At 41.4% G+C, this 20,786-nt stretch overlaps 1 protein-coding gene across 1 annotated transcript in view; it reads right to left on the bottom strand.

Moving 5' to 3' along the window:
- Window positions 1-3,496: 3,496 nt before the first annotated feature.
- LOC125458162 (uncharacterized) overlaps window positions 3,497-20,786 on the bottom strand; it is a 166,763-nt gene continuing 149,473 nt past the window's right edge. Inside the window, exons 12-16 of the mRNA XM_059650811.1 lie at window positions 18,242-18,358; window positions 10,893-11,016; window positions 7,684-7,884; window positions 4,858-5,037; window positions 3,497-3,797 (exon numbers count right to left, since the gene is read on the bottom strand). Of these exons, the coding sequence (XP_059506794.1) occupies window positions 3,541-3,797; window positions 4,858-5,037; window positions 7,684-7,884; window positions 10,893-11,016; window positions 18,242-18,358 (879 nt within the window). The 3' untranslated portion in view covers window positions 3,497-3,540. The remainder of the gene's footprint in view (window positions 3,798-4,857; window positions 5,038-7,683; window positions 7,885-10,892; window positions 11,017-18,241; window positions 18,359-20,786) is intronic.

Genomic DNA, 20,786 nt, shown 5'->3' with positions numbered 1-20,786 from the left:
CTTTCTCATCTCACTAACACAATAACATGATACAGTCTCATGATAATAATTCCTTCTTTAATATTCCTAATCTATGAGGGTTATTAGTGCTAACCTATGGGATATCCAGACTTGTGTAGAATCAAAACTGAAAGGATTCGATAGTATAGTCAATAATCACCACTGCTCCATTAAAATTGAAGTCACAATACATTAGGAAAGCACTAATTACATACCCCACAGTATTTAAATTGGCACGAGATATAATGTACCTCTGTTTAAGGAAAATTGTAAGGAGAAACCAGCGAACTATAGAGCTGAGAGTCTGACTTCGGTAGTGGGTAAATTGTTGTAGGTGATTATAAAAGATGGGATTTGTGGCCATTTAGAGGGGTATAAATTGATTCGGTATGGTCGACATGGTTTTGCACTCTTGCTTTGAGTTTTTTGAGGAAGTTACCAAAATGATTCATGATGGCAGAGCAGTAGACAGTGTTTATTTGGAAATGATTTGGATGAGAATATAGAAGATATGGTTAGTAAGTCTGTGTTTGACACCAAAATTGGCGGCACTGTAGACAGTGAAGAAGGTTTTCTAAGATTACAAAGGAATCTTAATCAAATGGGTCCACGAGCTGAAAAATGGCAGGTGGAGTTCAATCTGGATAAATGCGAGGTATTGCATTTTGGTACAACAAACAAGGGTAGGGTTTATAAAATCATATCGTAGGGCCTTGGGTAATGTTGTGGAACAGATGGTACATAATTCTTTAAAGTTTGTGTCACATGTAGACAATGTGGTCAAAAAGGTGTTTGTCATGCTTGTCTTCATTGCTCAGTCCTTTGAGTTTGGAAGTTAGGAAGTCATGTTAGTGTTGTACAGGACACTGGTGAGGCCTGTTCTGGAATACTGCGTCCAGTTCTGGTCACATAGCTATAGGAAGGATATTATCAAGCTGGAGGGGGTTTGGAAGAGATTTACCAGTTATAAGACCATAAGACATAGGAGTGGAAGTAAGGCCATTATGGAAGGTCTGAGTTGTGAAGAATGGCTGGCACTTGTCCCACTGGACAGCAAGAGGTTGAGAGGCGACGTGATAAACGTTTATAAAATGATGAGGGATAGATAGAGTTAATGGCAGTTGCCTTTCTCCTAGGATGGGGTTTTCAAGACTTGACACATTTTTAAGTAGTGAGAGAGAGATTTTGACATGAATTTTTTATAGAGGGAACCAACTTCCTAAGGAAGTGGTGGATACGAGCACAATTACATTTGGATAGATGCATGAATAGGAAAGTTTGGAGGGATATGAGCCAGGGACAGGCAGGTGGGATTAGTTTAATTTGGGATTATGCTCAGCATGGTCTGGTTAGACCAAAGGGTCTTCTTCCATGCTGTATGGCTCCATGACTGTAACAGACCCAAGTTCGAGCATATGTTTTTCTTTAAGTAACTGATGCACAGCTACATGTAAAAAGCTACCATTAGTGTGACACAATACAGGAAAAGGCAGATATAGCAGATGAACACATAGTGCAGAAGGGAGTGCTCTAAACTTTTGGATCACCTGGGGTAGGCTGGTCCTATACATGTCTGCTCGTTTGGACCTGGACAAAAATGAGACCAACACCTTTTTGCAGGGCTTGCTAGTGCTGCTGGTAGAGATTTTGACGAGGATAAGAGTGATGGCATAGGGGTACGGTGGTGGTGAAATAGAGACAAGTACTGAAAAGTCAGTCAGTCAATCTCAAGGTGGAACATTTATAATCAAGTTAAGGCACAAGGGAGTACTGCAAGGCTGGATTGCACTACTTTAATGCAAGGAGTTTTGTCAGTAAGTCGGATGAGTTGAGGGTGTTGATTAGCACATAGGAACATGATATCTATATTACTCATAAATGCATGTGAGGGACGGACAGGATTGGCAGCTCAATATTCTGGTGGTATAAAATCTTTCAGGTGTGTGTATTAAAGAGGTAGTGATCCAGGAGTCAGTACTTCAATTAGGAGGGTTGATACCTTAAAGATCCTCAAATAAGGATATTTGGGTAAAACTTAAAAGCAAAAAGGGGGCAATCACACTACTGGGCCTGTACAGTCGAGGAGAGATAGGACAGATACATAAACAAATCTCAGAGGTGTAATCAACTTGGAAAGGCTTAGGAGGACTGGAATTCTTAAAACATACCCAAGAGAGTTTAAGTAAGCATGAAGAAAGTCCAAAAGCGAGGGGCACATTCGAGACATAATTTTAGGGAACAAAATGGGGCAAGTGTCAGTCGGGGAGCATTTCGGTGAGAGCAGCCATAACTCAATAAAATCTCAGCCAGACAGGGAAAGGACAAAGATGGACCAGAAGTAGAGTTCCTGAAATTTTTTTGTTGGGGGGTGTGGACGGGCAGATGATCAATTTTTACAATGATGAGACAGGATCTGGTTAAAGTGAACTGGGAGCAACTGCTTGTAGGAAATTCATCAGAACAGTGGGAATCATTCAAAAAGGAAACAGTGAGAGTGCAGAGTCAACCTGTTCCATGTCCAGGGAACCATCCAAGAGTTGTGCAGGATTTGATAAGGATAAAAGGGAAGTTATCAAGGGCACAAAATAGCAGACACTCTACTGGAGTACACGAAATGCAGAGAGTTATCTAAAAATAAATTAGGAGAGCAAAGAGGGAGCATGAAAAAACACTGGTGCATAAAATAAGAGGAAGTCCAAAAGGCATTTTATAATTACATTGGGGAAAGTGGGATGATCATGGGAAGAGTAGAGCACGAGGGTCCAAATCTGTGTATGGAACTGGAAGATGTAGGAGAGGTTTTAAAAGAGTGCTTTGAATCTGTATTCACATAGCATTGAATGATACAGGTATACAAATGAAGAAAAGGCACAGTGATGTGTCTAATAAGTTAGCTTTGAGGAGGTGATATTAGTGGTTTAGTAGGCTTAAAAGCAGATAAATTCCTAGGCTCAGATGAAATGTATCCCAGGGTCCTATGGGAGACAATAGAGGAGACTGCAGGGAGTCTGTAATCAATTTTCAAATTCTCTGACCAAAGCAGAACACTAAGACAGCAAATGTGGCTTTATTATTCAAGTAGGGTTGTGGGAATGAACAAGCAAACGACTGACCAGCGTGTCTAATCTTAGCGGAAAAACTACTAGAAAAAGTTGCCGAGGGTCCGAATTAATCTCCACTTGGAGAGGTAAGGATTAGTCAAGGATAGACAGCAAGCAACTGGGGAGATCATGTCTAATAAATTAGACTGAGTTTTATGAGGTGGTCACTAGGCAACATTCCATCTAAGTTGCACAACCATTGACATGCTGGCACCACTCCTAGCACTGACTTCAGGTTTCAGATGCCACTGCAATGAGAGGTGGTGAAAAAGCAGGTAACTGTAGGCCGATTGACCTAATAAGTATTGGAATCAATTATTAAGGAAGTAATAGCAGAACACTTGGAAAATCATAATCTAATCTAATCAAGCAGAGTCAGTATGGCTTCATGCAAGGAAAATTATGTCCGACTAATTTATTACAGTTTTTTGAGGAAGTCTCAACAAGACTGGATGGAGGGAAGCCAGGAGGCATGCTGTATACTGGACTTCCAGAAGGCATTCAACAGTACATCACAAAAAGGTGAAGTCAGAAGATAAAAGCCCGTGGTGTTTGAGGTAGCACACTGGCCTGGATACAGAATTGGCTCACGGGCTGGAAACAGGAGTGGGATAATGGGTTCTTTTTCAGTTTGGTCATATGTAACCAGTGGACAAAAACAAAGTTGCAGGTAAAGCTTGGCAGGTCTGACAGCATCTGTGGAGGAGAAAACAGAGTTAACATTTCGGGTCTGGTGACCCTTCCTCAGAACCAGTGGAGTTTCATATTGACAAGTGCTAAGACCACTACGAATGACAATATGCATTAATGACTTAAAGTGAATGTACTGTAGCCATAAGCACGTTGAGAGAGGGATTCAAACAGTTTATGCAGAGATACCGAGAGGTTAAGTAGGGCAAGAAGTTGTCAAATGGAGTAATCCAATATCATTGGAGGCAGTTCAAAGAAGGTTCACCAGGATGATCCCTGGTTTGGAGGGAGACTTATGATGAAAACGTCAAGCAGGTTGGGACTCATTGGAATTTAGAAGAATAAGAGGGGGTATCATTGAAACATATAGGATTCACAGGGGGTTTGACAGGGTAAATGCTGAGATGTTTCCCCATGGCAGAGTTGAGGATCCAAGGGCATAATCTGAGATTAAAAGGGCAGCAATTTAACACTGAGATGGGGGATGGGTTGGGGGGGGTGGTTGGAGGAGGAGGAAGAGTTTATCCTCTCAGAGGGTTGACTGTCTTTGGAACATCTTTCCAAACAGGGCTGCGAGGTCAAACTCCTTGTCTAGATTTAAGCCTGAGATAGATAAGAATCTTGATCAATAGAGGAATCAGGATTATAGGGCGAGGGAGGGCAGGAAAGTGGGTGTGTGGATTGCTGGAGCAGGTTCGCCAGGCCGAACTCCTGTTCTTACATTTTTCCTCTGCTCTTGGTCATCCTTTCTAATTTATACAAATAACTGTCCTTTTTAAAGGAGGAAACTTCAATTATTATTTATTATAGTAATGCGTGAATGCTTAATGCATTAATGAGACATTCTTTGGTCCATGACTTTAATGCAGATGCCGGTTCTGTTTTATGGTTGATATGCACTAAAATAGGCAAAACTTATTAACCAGAAAATAAGGAGCACGATAGAAACCTCTACATGGTTGTTGTAAACAAGCTTCAGGATCTTCAGGAAAATAAACTAATTAAGGGTAGAAAAGATACTGAGGAAAAAGGAATTAAAAATCAGTTACTTGCAATGTTACCTTACCTTCTGAGCATACAAAGCACCAGCTCACATTGACATGACCATGATGCCTGCAGCCCCTCCGTGGAGTGAAGTGGTTAGTACATATGATACTGTTTGAAGCCAGGACCACACATCCTGCTGCCAAACAATTATCGCTGGCATGATAAGCCACAGGACACCGCACACAGCGCATCATTCGACCTAATTACACAGACATAAATACATATAAACAGGAGCAACATACATTACATTATATTGTATCACAGACTAATCTATTCAGGCTTGACACTCGGTATTCCACATTTAAAGTTACTTGCAAACTAATTTTCACTCAATCCAACAACTTACAGTAGAGTTAATGGTAGGTGTCTTTTCACTAGAATGGGGGGATTTCAAGACAAGAGAGCATGTTTTTAAGGTGAGAGGAGAGATTGAAAAGAAAAGATATGAGGAATTTCTTTTTTTTACACAGAGGGTGGTTCGCATGCGGAATGAAGTTCCTGAGGAAGTGGTGGATGAGGGCATGATTAGAACATTTAAAAGACACTTAGTTAAGGGCACGAATAGTAAAGGTTTGGAAAGAAATGGCATGCAGGTGGGATTAGTTGAGTTTGGGATTATGCTCAGTATGGACTGTTGGACAGAAGGTAATGTTTCCGTGCTGTATGACTCTACAACAAAGATATTACAGCAGTTATATGTAGTAAGGATACCAAGATGATTCATAGACACATTAACTGGACAATATTTATCAATGTAAAATTCTAAGGAACTCAGGAATAAACAGTGATCAAAGAAAATTAACTGAGGCATTTATGAAGTTTAAATCCAGACTTGTTAGATGTTCACAAGGCATGAAACAAAGCAAATTCCAGTTGAACTGATTACAACTCCCAAAGTGCTTTTCTTTGTCAGAGATAATGGGAACGGCTGATGCTGGAGGATTAGAGATAACAAAGTGTGGAGCTGGATGAACACAGCAGGCCAAGCAGTATCTCAGGAGCACAAAAGCTGATGTTTCGGGCCGAGACCTCTCATCAGAAAAGGCAGGTGGGGAGAGGGTTCTGAAATAAATAGGGAGAGAGGGGGAGGCGGATCGAAGATGGATAGAGAAATGACAGACAAGTTAAAGGGGCAGGAATGGAGATTGTAGAGGTGAGTGTAGGTGGGGCAGTAGGGAGGGCACAGGTCAGTCCGGAGAGAACAGACAGGTCAAGGGGGCGGGATGAGGTTAGTAGGTAGGAAATGGAGGTGCGGCTTGAGGTGAGAGGAGGGAATAGGTGAGAGGAAGAGCAGATTAGGAAGGCGGGGACAAGCTGGGCTGGTTTTGCGATGCAGTGGGGGCAGGGAAGATTTTGAAGCTGGTGAAAGCTGCAGGGTTCCCAAGCGGAATATGAGTTCTGTTCCTGCAACCTTCGGTGACATCGTCGTGGCACTACAGGAGGCCCAGGATGGACATGTCGTCGAAGGAAAGGGAGCGGGAGTTGAAATTTTTGCGACTGGGAGGTGCTGTTGTTTATTGCAAATCGAACGTAGGTGTTCTGCAAAGTGATCCCCAAGCCTCTGCTTGGTTTCCCCGATTTAGAGGAGACCACAACGGGTACAGCGGATGCAGTGTACCACATTGGCAGATGTGCAGGTTAACATCTGCTTGATGTGCAAAGTCTTTTTGGGGCCTGGGATGGAGGTGAGGGAGGTGTGGGGGCAAGTGTAGCACTTCCTACAGTTGCAGGGGTATGTGCCGGGTGTGGTGGGGTTGGAGGGGTGTGTGCAGCAGACAAGGGAGTCACGGAGAGAGTGGTCCCTCCGGAAAGCGGACAAGGGTGGGGATGGAAAAATACCTTTAGTGGTGGGGTCGAATTGTAGATGGCAGAAAAGTCAGAGGATGATGCGTTGGATCCAGAGGTTGGTGGGGTGATGAGGACATGGGGGATTCTCTTTTGGCGGTTATTTGCAGGGACGGGGTGTGAAGGATGAGTTGCGGGAAATGCGGGAGACACGGTCAAGGGCTTTCTCGACCACTGGAGGGGGCGGGGGGGGGGGGGACGACAACGAGGACATCTGAGCTGTATGGAAGTGGAATGCCTCATCCTGGGAGCAGATGCGGCGGAGGCGGACGAATTGGGAATAGGGGGATGGAATTTCTGCAGGAAGGTGGGTGGGAGGAGGTGTATTCTAGGTAGCAGTGGGAGTCGGTGGGCTTGAGTTGGATATGGGTTTCTAGGTGGTTGCCTGTGATGGAGACAGAGGGGTCCAGGGAGGTGAGGGAGACAGAGGGGTTTAGGAAAGTGAGGGATGTGTTGGAGATGGTCCAGGTGAACATGAGTTCGGAGTGGAAGGTGTTGGTGAAATGGATGAACTGTTCGGGCCGATTTCACAAGCTTCAAAATCTCTCCTCCCACCACTGCACCCCAAAACCAGTCCAGCTCGTCCCCGCCTCCCTAACCTGTTCTTCCTCTCACCTATCCCCTCATCCCACCCCTCCATTTCCTCCCTATTAACCTGATCCCACCCCCTTGACCTGACCATCCTCCCTGGACTGACCTATCTCCTCCCTACCTATACTCACCTCTACAGGCTCCATCCCCGCCCCTTTAACTTGTCTGTCTCCTCTCCACCTATCTTCTCCTCTATCCATCTTCGATCCGCCTCCCCCTCTCTCCCTATTTATTTCAGAACTATGCCCCTTTTCTGATGAAGGGTCTAGGCCCAAAACGTCAGCTTTTGTGCTAAGATGCTGCTTGGCCTGCTCTGTTCATCCAGCTCCACATTTTGTTATCTCTGCTTTTCTTTCTCAACTTGCTCTGAGCATTATCTTCTGTAAAGAATATTTTCTGTATACAGTACCTTTGCTCGCTCTTGGATTAGTAGGGTTGCAGGCGTAACAAGACAGACAAACGTGAAGTGAGCACCGGAATCCTTTATTCTGCATTACAGTGGTAGGGTATTTTTTAATGCAATCCATATGATAAAACTTCCCACACAATGGCATAAGACATCGCTTCACGTCCTTCTCATTTTCTTTACATACAAAGCAAGTATGAACACCTGGTGAAAGCAAATGGTAACTTTTTGACTTGTTGGGAGAAGCACTATCACTCTTAAGAGAATGTTACTAAAATGCTCAGAAGCTTCATCTGTCAAGTAAACTTTGACAACAATCAGGAGAAAACTTTTCCGCATTCTTGCGCTAACTTTCCTTCTTTACTCAGAGTGGTAAGGACGTGGAACGCCCTGCCTGCCGATGTAGTTAACTCAGCCACATTAGGGGCATTTAAACAGTCCTTGGATAAGCAGATGGATAACGATGGGATAGTGTAGGGGGAGGGGCTTAGATTAGTTCACAGGTCGGCGCAACAGAGGGCCGAAGGGCCTGTTCTGCGCTGTATTGTTCTATGTTCCTTTCTAATATCACAGTGTAAGGCCTCCATACAAACTTGTAAATCCATTTGTACATAATACCTGTGTTCTTCTTCAAATTTAATTTTAGATCCCTCCACCCTTGTCAAGCCCTTTCTAGTGTAAGAAAAAACTGTATTGTGCAAAGCAGTCATTACACATCAGAAAAATACATTGTGGCATCACAGTGACTGGACATTATAGCCAATAACTTAAGTTTTACCTTTGAAGTTCACATAATTTTATCACCCAATATACAATTATTTTTGCTTCTTTGCCTTCTCCTTCATCACTTCACATATTACATTTGTTATTGTCCTGTGTGTTTATTTTTCTCACCACAAATTGTATCTAATCAACTGTACCTAATTTCTTAGCTGCAGTGTAGTTTGTAGCAATGATACCCATTTTCACAGCAATCATTCAATAATCCTCCAAAGCAATAAGTTAATATATTGCAATTGTCACCAAGACATTTTTTTGACTCAACATATTAAAAATATTCCCTTACTTTTAAGTCACCCTACCTCTGACATCATCTTTGTAGTTTCTGATGTCATTGGCACCAATTGTTTTTTGTTTATTATTCAAACCCCACCTCTCAATACATTCTATTTATTTGAATATTACATGGCACTATCCAGAATAAATATGGTGTATAATAGCTTTGTGCAACATAAAGTAGCTTACTGTTGACAATGACTGTTATTTTTCCAGAAAGTTTTAATATAAACAAATAAAGCTTCACATGCAAACTTATTTTAAGCTGCTACTTCTATCTTCTGATGAAGTTTAAAGAGTCTTTGTATCCATTAGTTGAACAAAGCCTAGTATTCCACACTTGAAGTGCTGTAAGAACGTACTCATCCACCAATACATCCCCTGGACCATGTGGGATGCATCCTAGAATATTAATTTAAGTAGCTACAGAGACAGTGGATGTACTGGCATCAATCTTTCAAGACTTCTTAGGTTGTGACCAAGCCCAGAGGACTAGTAAAATGCCCATGTACCACCGTTATTTTAAAAAAAATTAAAAATACAGGTAACTGTAGGCTTGTTAAGTTGACATCTCTTATTGCGAAAATGCTAAGAGTTTATTATAAAGGATGTAAATAGCACAGCATTTAGAAAAACAATATGACCAGTTGGAGGAACATTGCTTCATGAAAGAGAAATGCGCCTAAAAAATAATTGGAATTTTTAAGGAAATGGCAAAGAGGATAGATAAAGGAAAATCATTGGATATAATATTTCTGGATTTCCAGAAGGCATCTGGCGACACATTCAGCTATTTAATAAGATAAGCGCTCATGTGGTTACAGTTCTGAAGAGAGGTCAACTGTTTTGTTTTCTCTACAGATGCAGCCAGACTTGCCACGTTAGTCTAGCAATTTCTGTTCAGTTCGATTAAAAATAAGGAAGCCTTGAAGTAACTACACAAGGCACTGGTCAAAACACAGCAGAAACAGTTCTAGGCCCCTTATCTATATGCTGACATTGGAGGAAGTCCTATGAAGGTTCACTCAGCAGATCTTAGTATGGAGGGACTACCTTATGAGGAGAGGTTGAGTAGATTGGGCTTGTACATATTGGAGTTTAGAAGAAGGAAAGGTGACCTTACTGAAGTATACAAGATTAGGCGACTTGACAGAATAAATTCAAAAATTTTCTGGTTGAGTTGAGGCTCAGAGAGCAGAGGGCACAGTCTCAGAAAAAGGAGTTACTCTTTTAAGACAGAAATGAGGAGGAATTTCCCTTCACAGGAGCTTGCAGATTTTTGGAATAGTCTACCACAGAATGTTGTGGAGACTGTGACAATAAGAATATTCAAGGCTGTGATACATAAAATTTTTAATCAGTAAGGGATTATGGGGAAAAAGCTAGAGAGGGAATTTGAGATTATCAGATCAGCTGTGATGGAGCAGATTCAATGGGCTGAATGGTCTGCTTCTGATCATTCTGTCTTATGGTCTTGCCATGGGACTGTTAACTATAGGAGGGCTGGAAAGATTGTCAAAAGGAGATGACAATACTCTCCTATTATGGGACAGCAGCTGAGAAATATAACATTACTAATTGGATCAGGATGGGCATTTTATGCTTAATTGGTAAACAAACAACACATGCCCTTTACAGACAATGCACAGAGTTACCAAAACTTACAGGAGGAGAAACGGCTCAAATGGCTCATGCCGGGCTTCATACTTGACATGAGCCACTTCCCACCCCAGCAGCACAGTTTTCCATTTCTTTCTCCTTTAAGTGCTCATTGAGCTTCTCTTGAAATGCATCCACACTATTTGTCACAAGTACTCTTCATGCTAGCAAGTTACAAACTGTGTAAAGAAACTATTCCTGAACTGTTCATTGGATTAATTACTGACTTTACTATCTTTAAGGTTCCGAGCTTTGAACGATCCTAGAGACTGAAGCTCTATCACGACCCAATCAAACTTTCATCATTTTAAAGACTACTATTAGGTCAACCCTGAGCCGCCTTTTGTTTTCTCAAGGTAGGTTGAGAGAATTTACCAAATGATTTAGTCTAACATCAGTGTATTTTAAATTGATAGGAAAGCAGAATACCACAAATCAATCCTGTAAATTATAAATTGTGAAACAGGTAAACACTGCTATATCAGTACATATTTTACCTGTGGTACATTCTCTGCACATGAATTTCCCTTCAGGCATTTTGGTTAAACCTAGGCACTTTAAATGGAAGGCGCCACAGCACTGTCCTTCACATAGCAGCAACTCTCCAGTTTTCTCGCACAGCTTTAGAGTAAAGGGAAGAAAGCAATCTGTTAAATATACCATTCTGAAAAGACAATGGATTAACACTAGTTGTAAGTGGAAAAATGTAATCTAATTGAAAAGTCAATAATTCCTATCCCTGAGATAGTAGGAACTGCCGATGCTGGAGAATCTGAGATAACACGGTGTGAAGCTGGATGAACACAGTGGGCCAAGCAGCATCAGAGGAGCAGGAAAGCTTGACGTTTCAGGTTGGGACCCTTCTTCAGAAATGGGGGAGGGGAAGGGGATTCTGAAATAAACAGGGAGACCGGGGAGGCGGACAGAAGATGGATAAAGGAGAAGATAAACCAAGAGAACCAAATTTACTGCATTATCTGAAAATGAACAGATCATTAAGATTAGATTCCCTACAGTGTGGAAACAGGACCTTTGGCCCAACAAGTCCACACTGCCCCTCGATATATCCAACCCAGACCCATCCCCCTATAACCCACACACCCCTGAACACTATGGACAATTCAGCACAGCCAATCCACCTAGCCAGCATACTTTTGGACTACGGGAGGAAACCGGAGCACCCGGAGAAAGCCCATGCAGACACAGGGAGAGCGTGCAAACTCTGCACAGACAGTTGCCCAAGGCTGGAGCCGAACCCGGGTCCCTGGTGCTGTGAGGCTGCTGTGCTAACGACTGAGCCACCGTGCTGCCCCAATCCCAAGGAAGCTTGGTGAGTTGCAATAGTCGAAATGCCGGCAACGAGGGAAGTGAATGTTTAAGGTGGTCAATAGAGTACCATTCAAGCTATCTAGGTAATGGTGAGCATTTTTAATGTTACTGGATGCAGTACTCATCCAGGTTAAGTGGAGTGCATTCCATTAAACTCTTGACTCGTGCCCTGCAGATGGCTGACAGACTTTGGGGAGGTGGCGGGAGTTACTTATTGCAGAGTTTCCTAACTCTGATCTCTCCTGTAGTCACAGTATTTATACAGTTGGTCCAGTAAAGCTTCTGATCAATGGTTCCTCACAGGACAGTGATGGCAAAGAATTCAGTGTTGGGTGCAGCTGAAAGTCAGAAGGAAAAGGGTGAGAAGAATACGCGCAAGCGAGAGAGAGAGGAAGAGACAGCATAGGTGTAAAAGGGAGTTACAGCGTGCGTGCAAAAGGGACAGACAGCATGAGAGAAAGAGAGGTTCCGGAAGATGGAAACTGGTGGGATGAGGGACTGATATAGCTTGGTAAATAATCTTCACGAGCTCATTACAGTCTTTTGGAGGTGAATACAATGTTTCCCTTCTGCTGTATATGTGCACTGCTGTACTATAACTAGAACTGTACTGCACAGAAAAATGTGGCATGTGAAGAGTTTTCCTTAAGATGCATGAATGGCTACGCATCAATTTTAAATGGACCAGTTCAACAAGTCAGCCATGCACAGCAATCAAAAGTTCCAGGGAACGCTGGATGAGGGAAGAGAGTTTTAGGAATATGGGCAGTCATGATGATCCAAAATGTACACAGAAATGGACACAGGGGAACTTAGATTACACAGACATAACAGAGTAATTGAGAACAGAGTACAGCAGTCAAAAGCCTGGAACTTCCCTTTCCAACAGCACTGGGTGTATAGACACAGGCCACAGACCACAGAGATTCCTGACTGTGGCTCACCACCACGTTCTCCAGAACATTTACAGACAGGAAATAAATGCTGGCCTAACCAGTGACGTGCATATAAAGTCCTACAGCACTGAAACAAATCCTTTAGTCCAACAAGTCCCCACCAACCATGTTCTCAAACTAAACTAGTCCCACCTGCCTGCATTTGGCCCACACCCTTCCAAACCTTTCCTATTCATGTATTTATTCAAACTTCTTTTAAATGTTGGAACTGTTCCTGCATCCAACAACTCCTCTGGAAGTTTATCCACCCATTAACCCCACACTGCACAAAACAGTTGCCCCTTGTGTCCTTTTAAATTTTTCTCCTCTCGCCTTAAAAATATGTCTCCTAGTTTTGAACTCTCCCCATCTTAGGGAAACAACATTTGCTATTCACCTTATCCATGCCCCTCACAATGTTATAAGGTCACCCCTCAATCTCCTACGTTCTAGTCAAAAACATCCCAGCTGATTTTTATAACTCAAACCCTTTATTCCTGGCAACTTCCTGATAAATCCTTTCTGAACCCTCTCCAGCTTGATAATATCCTTCCTATAATTAGGTAACCAGAAGTGGACAAACCAATGTCATGTACATCAACATGACATCCCAATTCCTACATCCAATGGTATGAACAATGGAGACAAGCATGTTCAACGTCTTCCTACACACCCTATCTATCTGTGACGCAAATTTCAAAGAATCAAGTACCTAAACCCCCAGGTCTCTGTTCTACAACACTACCCAGGGTCGTACCACTAATTGTGTAAGTCCTACCCTTTTTTGTCTTGAGAAAGAACAATAATCAAACAATATAAACAACACAACGCTAAAAGCTGTGGTCCTGTGTTTGCCACAGTCAGAGTCCGAGATCTAACGCAAAGAAAAAAAAGCCCTTCAGCCCCCCAAGTCTGTGCTGGTTAACGACAAGCAGCTAACTTCTGATATCAACATTTTTCAACATTTAGCCCACAGCCTTGAATACCTTGGGATCATAAGTGCACATATAAATTAGTTTTTAAATGTTATCTGGGTTTCTGCCTCTACCACTGTTACATTTTGGATGAAGGTGAGTTGTAGTCAGAGTAAATGAGCTTGGCACCTTCATGAAAACATAAAATATTTGGAGAGAGTAGCAGAGGAGCAAAACCCATTTAAGAGGGAGTGTGTCAGTGGGCTCACTAGTGAAAACGATTCAAAGGAATCAGAAGGCTGAGGAGTGGAGAGTCAACTATGAACCTGACAAGCTGGCGTGGTACTTCTGCAAAATTGCATAGTGATCTCGGGTGTTAGCAGAAGCTGATATGGCACCAGAAGAACTACGTCCAACAGGAATGACACCTTTGGAAAACACAAATGAGTTCCACAATTCTAGGGAAGAATGATGGACAAACACAGGATTTTTTTTTTTCAGGCTAGACAGTTGCCCTGATAAATAACTTTACCCAAGGTAAGGGTACAAAAAAATTGAGAGGAGTATGCATAAGATTGAGAGCATTGTAGAAGCTTGAGAAAAATGTCTAACCATGGCTGAAAAGGAGCTTTTAGTCTTGAAGATGGAGTGGGAGAGCACAGTCACAAGCAACCGAGATTTACTGTGTGGTCATAAACTGACAGCCATAGTTCAAACACAATACTCTCAAATCTGACTGAGAAGTTCATAGTCTCAAGGCGCATTCCAGGGACATTAGCACTCAATCTAGGCTGGAATTTCAGTACATTACTCAAGGAGTGCTTCAGCACAGAAACATACAGAAAGCCTCATGAGCTAGTTCCATCATTGCTCACTTACTGCACTGTAGTACCTATGAATTTCAGAATTAAAAACTGCAGTTGATTCCGTTTCCATAGCATTTAGGGAATTTTTCACGAATATTTCTAAGAAAAAAATGTTCCATGACTTCAATGCTGAATGGCTGAACTCTAATTTTGAAACTACACCCTTTTATTCACTAAAAGTAGCAGCTTAATTTGAACTCTATGCGGACATTTTCTGTCACTTCAAATACTTCAACCATTAGACCAAATAAACTCAAATGATTTCAAGTCAAGTTTATGCAATTCTTTATGCAGGCACAAGAGATGTTAAATTGGGGTCCAGTAGTGTTCTCAGGGGAACACAGGAGCATGCTGTGCTTAAATTGGCTTATCTTCCTAAACTACACCAATGGCTATCCTTCAAAATCAATTCATTGCCTGTAAGCACCTTAGGTTCTCCAGAGGCTGCATGCAACTTGGTTTAGAAATAGATGAACAGTTGAGTTTGTGAAAATTTAAAACATTTAAAAAAGGTAACTCAAGAGAATCACCTCATCTTGCATGACAGAGGTGTGCATATTTCAAAATTCGTTGGAAGAAATCAACAAGGGCTCTGTAATGAACTAAATAGTACTTTTCTGGAACAGGAACAGAATACAGACAAGAGAACAATAAGCTCACAAGCAGAATTTGTTTAGATAACAGAGCAAGATTAGAACTTGGCTTAAAAAAAAATCCAGGGGCAAGGCTGTCTTGATGAGTCTAGCTGTTAGCGAAGACCTGGAGTGCCTGTGAATGCAGTATCTGGAGCCCAGGGAGCACAGAACCAGGAAAGGATCAAACAGAATGGAGGGGGCTGTTGAGACAGCACATTTGCAGCTTTTGAGAGGATGTTCAAGGCCTGATCATTAAAGGTGAAGAACTGTACTATGTTATGAAGTTTAATGAGATTTAATAACCCACCATGTCATGAACATCTGGGTCAAATTGCTGAGAACTCCATGGGATCTTTATCAGTGTGGTAGTCAGTCACAGTCTACTGTCTTGTTTACCTCAAGTTAATTCTGGATGTTAAAATATATTTATCACCATGGAATGCTGTGGACTTATTTTCTCAGTGTGTCCTTCAGAACTAACACATTTTCAAAAATTATTTCTCCCTAGCCAAAATTATAACAAACTTATTAGTTTGGTTCAGGACTGTAACAAAGCTCAAAATTCTTTCATCATGTTATATTCTGTTAGTCTCTTGAAGATGCCGATTCAGCTTTTGTAAAATTCCTATTTTTCTCTCAAAGCAATTGTTTGAAAGTAAATGTGGGAGCAATCAATATGTAGACAGTTCCAATTCACATAACTGACTCATAAATTTGACTTCCCTTTTCTAATAACTTTGAACTGTGTTTCCACCCGATTTCATTCAGGAACCTTTCACATGTTAGTTGGACATGATAACCAGTACAGTTCAGAAACACTGCTAACAAGAATTATTGATCTGCTTACTTGCCCATGACTCGAGGGTGTGTGTGTTACCACAGGCCTTTGAGAGGTTATGAAATTATACTGCATCAACTGTTACTGCCCTCTGAGCGGAGTAAATAATGTAGCATCGCTATTTGAGAGGAAGGAGAATAAACAGAGCTACATGCCTACCTGACATTGGTAGAATAATTACCAGAAACAACTGTTCTAAAAAGTGTTATAATCTAGGGTGGCACGATGGCTCAGTGGTTAGCACTGCTGCCTCACAGTGCCAGGAACCCAAGTTCGATCCTACCCTTGGCGACTGTCGTGTGGAGTCTGCACGTTCTCCTCGTCTCTGCGTGGGTTTCCTCCAGTTTCTTCTCACAGTCAAAAGATGTGCAGGCTAGGTGGATTGGCTATGCTAAATTGCCCATAGTCTTTAGGGATGTGTACATTAGGTGGGTTTTGGGGCACAGGTCTGGGTGGGATGCACTGAGGCTCAGTGTGAACGTGTCGGGCCGAAGGGCCTGTTTCCACGCTGTAAGGATTCTATGAAAAGCCAAACTGAGATAATGGCTGACTCTAAAAGTATAGGACTTCACTTTGTTAGATGGAGAATTTTGCTAAATGGATTAATCAAACAACAGACATTTATGCAATGGAAGAAGGTAACAAAACTATTGGCTAATTTTGCAGAAGTGCTCCTCCGGTGCTCACTTGAGGAAATGGATTGATAATGGAAATGATTCATTTAACTAGGCTTTTAGGTTTAACTTCAACTGGTTTGAAATTACCTATCTAACTCATCGGTAAATGCATCATGTATTGAGACACCAAGGCACATGGGCCAGAAAACTCCCAAGTTATTCTATATCTGCCAGCGTTTTCTAGATTTGGTGAAGTTGTCAGGCAACAACTTTCAATGTTCCACACATAGAAAGAGAGAAATGAGGAAAAAAAAAATCACATCACATCTCCTGATCAGAAAAGCGTTTTAATCACCTCAGCTAAAGTACAATCTCAATTTTATGCCATTGAGACCATCCAATAACACACACTTCATAAGTTACTTTGCTGGTTTTCAGACAACTGATATTTATTTTCTACACCTTGGATGTACAGGACAGTACAAATTAAGTTAAGAGTGAACTCATTTTGTTCTGTTTTACATAGCCAGTGATAGGTATGTTTCATGTTTTTCTCCAGCATCTGGCACTTGCAGGTTGACGAAGGTGGCTGCTCCTTACAATTTAGTAATGTACCTAGTTTACAGAATGGATATTTGCCTAGCCAAATGGTGAGATGTAGGGGTACAGAAGGCCCACTATTTGTGTGCTTAACAAACATTTGAAATCCCTCCAATGGTGCAAGAATGCCTGTTGGAGTTCCAGTCATTTAGTCTCAGTGTCAGCTTCTGTTCATTTTTCAGGGAGCAGATGTCATTACTTATTGGCTGGTTGAGAGTTTTAATATACAATCCACTGACAGAGGATATCTACTTACAATGCCAACATGATTTATGTAGTGCTAATGGCAACATGTAAGAAGTTAAATGAAACTTATCCATGCCATTGTCTATTCACTTCATTTTATCAGTTAATATATAGCAGTTCAAAAAACTTTCATCAAAGTAGCATCACAGTCTTTGCTGTAGTTCAATTACAGCTATTCAATAATTTTCATAACTGCAACCAAATCACATTTGCAGAGATCACATTTTTCAAAGAGCACATTATTCAGATTTTGTTAGGTGGTTCATTAATTTACAAAATTAAACAGGGGCGGCACGGTGGCTCAGCGGTTAGCACTGCAGCCTCACAGCACCAGGGACCAGGGTTCGATTCCACCCTCAGGCGACCGTCTGTGTGGACTTTGCACATTCTCCCCATGTCTGCGTGGGTTTCTTCCAGGTGCTCCTGTTTCCTCCCACAGCCCAAAGATGTGCACGCTAGGTGGGTCAGCCATGCTAAAGTGCCCGTGGTGTTCAGGGGTGTGTGGGTGGGATGCTTCAAGGGGCGGTGTGGGCTTCTTGGGCCGAAGAGCCTGTTTCCACACTGTAGGTATTCTAATCTAATCTAAAACAGCATGGGTCTTTTTTGAAATGGTGCCAAGAGATCGGTTAGGCCCACTTGAGATAGATGACAGGGATCTTGGTTTAACATTTTATACAAAAAATGGCATTTCTGATTGTGGAGTATGTCCTCAGTACTGCGTTTTCACATCAGTCTCAATTTTTGTCTCAAGCCTTGGAAGTAGGACTGAAACCCCTAACCTTCTGTACCAGACAGAATGAACCATCAACTGTACCAAGGTGCAAGCAACAGAGTAAACCATTTTCAGTGAATTTTATGTATCATACCTGGCAGACATTTTCTTTCTTTGCAGCCCCTCCACCACGTTCCACTTGTGACTTCCTTGATGTTGATAAAAACAGATCTAAGTCATTTTCATCTGCAGAGTCTGGCTGAGTATCATTCTGTATGGTTGGTGTAGGATGACAACCATAAAAATATAAAAAGAACAATTAAGTGACACTTTTTCACTTCTCACTTGGAAATAGTAAAATGACTAAAATCTTTGAACAATACTGGTTTTGTTTTAGTTCCTGAAGCAATAAAGGATGTAATCTATTTGATCATAAATAAAGGGAATGCTTTGGCAGTTTTTGAAAGCTCATCACGAATGTGCGTGGACACCATCAATACTTTATAAACAGAAAAACTGTCAGATCTTTTGCTTCCAGAAAATGATTTTAAAAATTTCTTGAATTCAGTGCCAATACAGATACTGCAACATATACATTTCTGTTCACAGAATTTTCAAGAATTAAAACACGACAGCACTATCAGGAAGGAAAGAAAGCCATTCGAGCTAATAGGAAAAAATAAGAGTTGGATGTAAAATTAAAAATAATAAGGATATTGCTCATTGTATTTATGCATTCATATATGGAAAGCAATAAAATAGTACAAGTATATTCAGTAGTGTACAGCTATGTTCATGAAATACCCAACAACAAATTTTGCACAGTTATTATTCACTGGAATATAGATACACTTCTCCTGGTATTATCAGACATTAGACACAGTTGGAGATTGGGTATGGAGAATTCATCTTTGTCAACTTGAGAGATCCCCAGCATCACCAATGCTAGTCTACAGACAATGCAACACACCACACATGATTTCAAAAAATGGCTGAAGTCACAGAATACAGCAAAGTCTATGAATGTGACGATATCCTAACTGTAGTGCTGAAGATGTAACCAGAACTAGCTAAGCTTCTAACCAAGCTGCTGACAACTCAATTTCCAGATAAAATGGCAACGTGTCCAGATAGGTCCTGTACATTAACTACAGGCCGATCTGACCTAGTCATGTATTGTGCCATTCTACTCTTACTTATCAAAGTAATGAAAGGAGATACCAACAGTGGTATTAACCAGCACTTGTGTACCAATAATCTGCTCATTGATACTCAAATTCAATTTGTATATCAACAGAAACACTCAGCCCCAGACTCATTTCAGTCTTGGTCCAGACATACATAAAAAACTAAACTGCAGAAATGAAGTGAATGATTGCCCTTTGACAACTATATAAGAAAAAGAAATTGGAGCAGGAGTAGGCCATTCACCCTCTCAAGCCCACCCCACTATTCTAGAAGATCATGGCTGATCTGGCCCAGGCCTCAACTCCTTGTTCATGTCAGCTTCTTATAGCCTTCAACTTAATAAGTCAAAAATCCAACTTCATTAAATACTTACAGAAATCTAGCCCCACAACTTGCTGAGGTAGATAAATTCCAGACAGACAGAATTCTGAGAGAAAAGCTTCCTTCTCATCTCAGTTTTAAATGACTATTCATTTATTCTCTAACTATGGTCCCTATTTCAAGATTTCCCCATTAGTGGAAATTTCTTCTCAACTTCTATCATGTTAAGACCCCTCAGAATTTTATATGTTTCAATTAAACCACGGAACCATTTGACAAAGTACGGCTTTATGTAGGTGTAGCATAAAGTCAATGCAGACATTCATGTTTGGTTGGAATTTTACCTAACAAAAGGAAAGATGTGTGACAGGGTGGAAGGCCAGACAATGAAGGAAGAGCATACATCTTCCAAACTTCTTCCAGACTAAACGTTAAGTCCATATACATTAGATCATCATTTTGTTTCTCTTGTGTTTACTGGCTTTGGTTTTCTTTGGTTTTTCATCCATTTTTGTATTTGGGTGGCAACTGTTCATACCTCCTTTAGATGTATTTTCTGTTTCGTTCTCTGTTCCAATATTGTTCTCTTTGGTCGTTCACCATAAATCTTTTTCTCATTTAACATTTCCGGCCTTTTCCGACATTTAACGTGTCTCTGCCTGCAAACTTCTTCCCAGAGGCAATCACTTGTGCTCGCCAGTCCCTTCTCATTCCCAAGGCCTCTGTTTGGTTAGTATTAGTAGCCTCCATCACCTTATTGGGAAGGATGAGTACAAAAGTGCTGCCAGCCTCTAACTGGCGAGCAGCTATCAGCATTTGGACTTTCCTCAATCCTAAGAAAAGGCCCATTCACTCTTTGGTTAAGTAGCTTAATAGCACAAGATGTGGTGAGCTTCCTGAAGCAGGGATCTCACCAGTCTTTCATGTGGTGATCGAGGCCACAAGATTTTACCTGTTAACTTACTTTTTCTCTCTGAAGATGCTGTCAGACCTGCTGAATATTTTCAATATTTTTAGTTTCTATTTCAGATTTCCAGACCCACGGTATTTTACTTTTGCATAAATGATGTTGGTGATGAATGAGCCGTGGGATTTGAAGTAAGCTCTGCTCTGGATAAATGCTTAGCTTTAAAGTAATCTGGTTTAAATTGATGAATAGTCAGGATGACAAGAGTCAGCGGCAGCCATGT

Source organism: Stegostoma tigrinum, chromosome 13 (assembly GCF_030684315.1).
Source record: "Stegostoma tigrinum isolate sSteTig4 chromosome 13, sSteTig4.hap1, whole genome shotgun sequence".
Lineage (NCBI taxonomy): Eukaryota > Metazoa > Chordata > Chondrichthyes > Orectolobiformes > Stegostomatidae > Stegostoma > Stegostoma tigrinum.
Note: the sequence above shows the minus strand (reverse complement) of the source record. Positions and strands in the feature narration are given on the sequence as shown.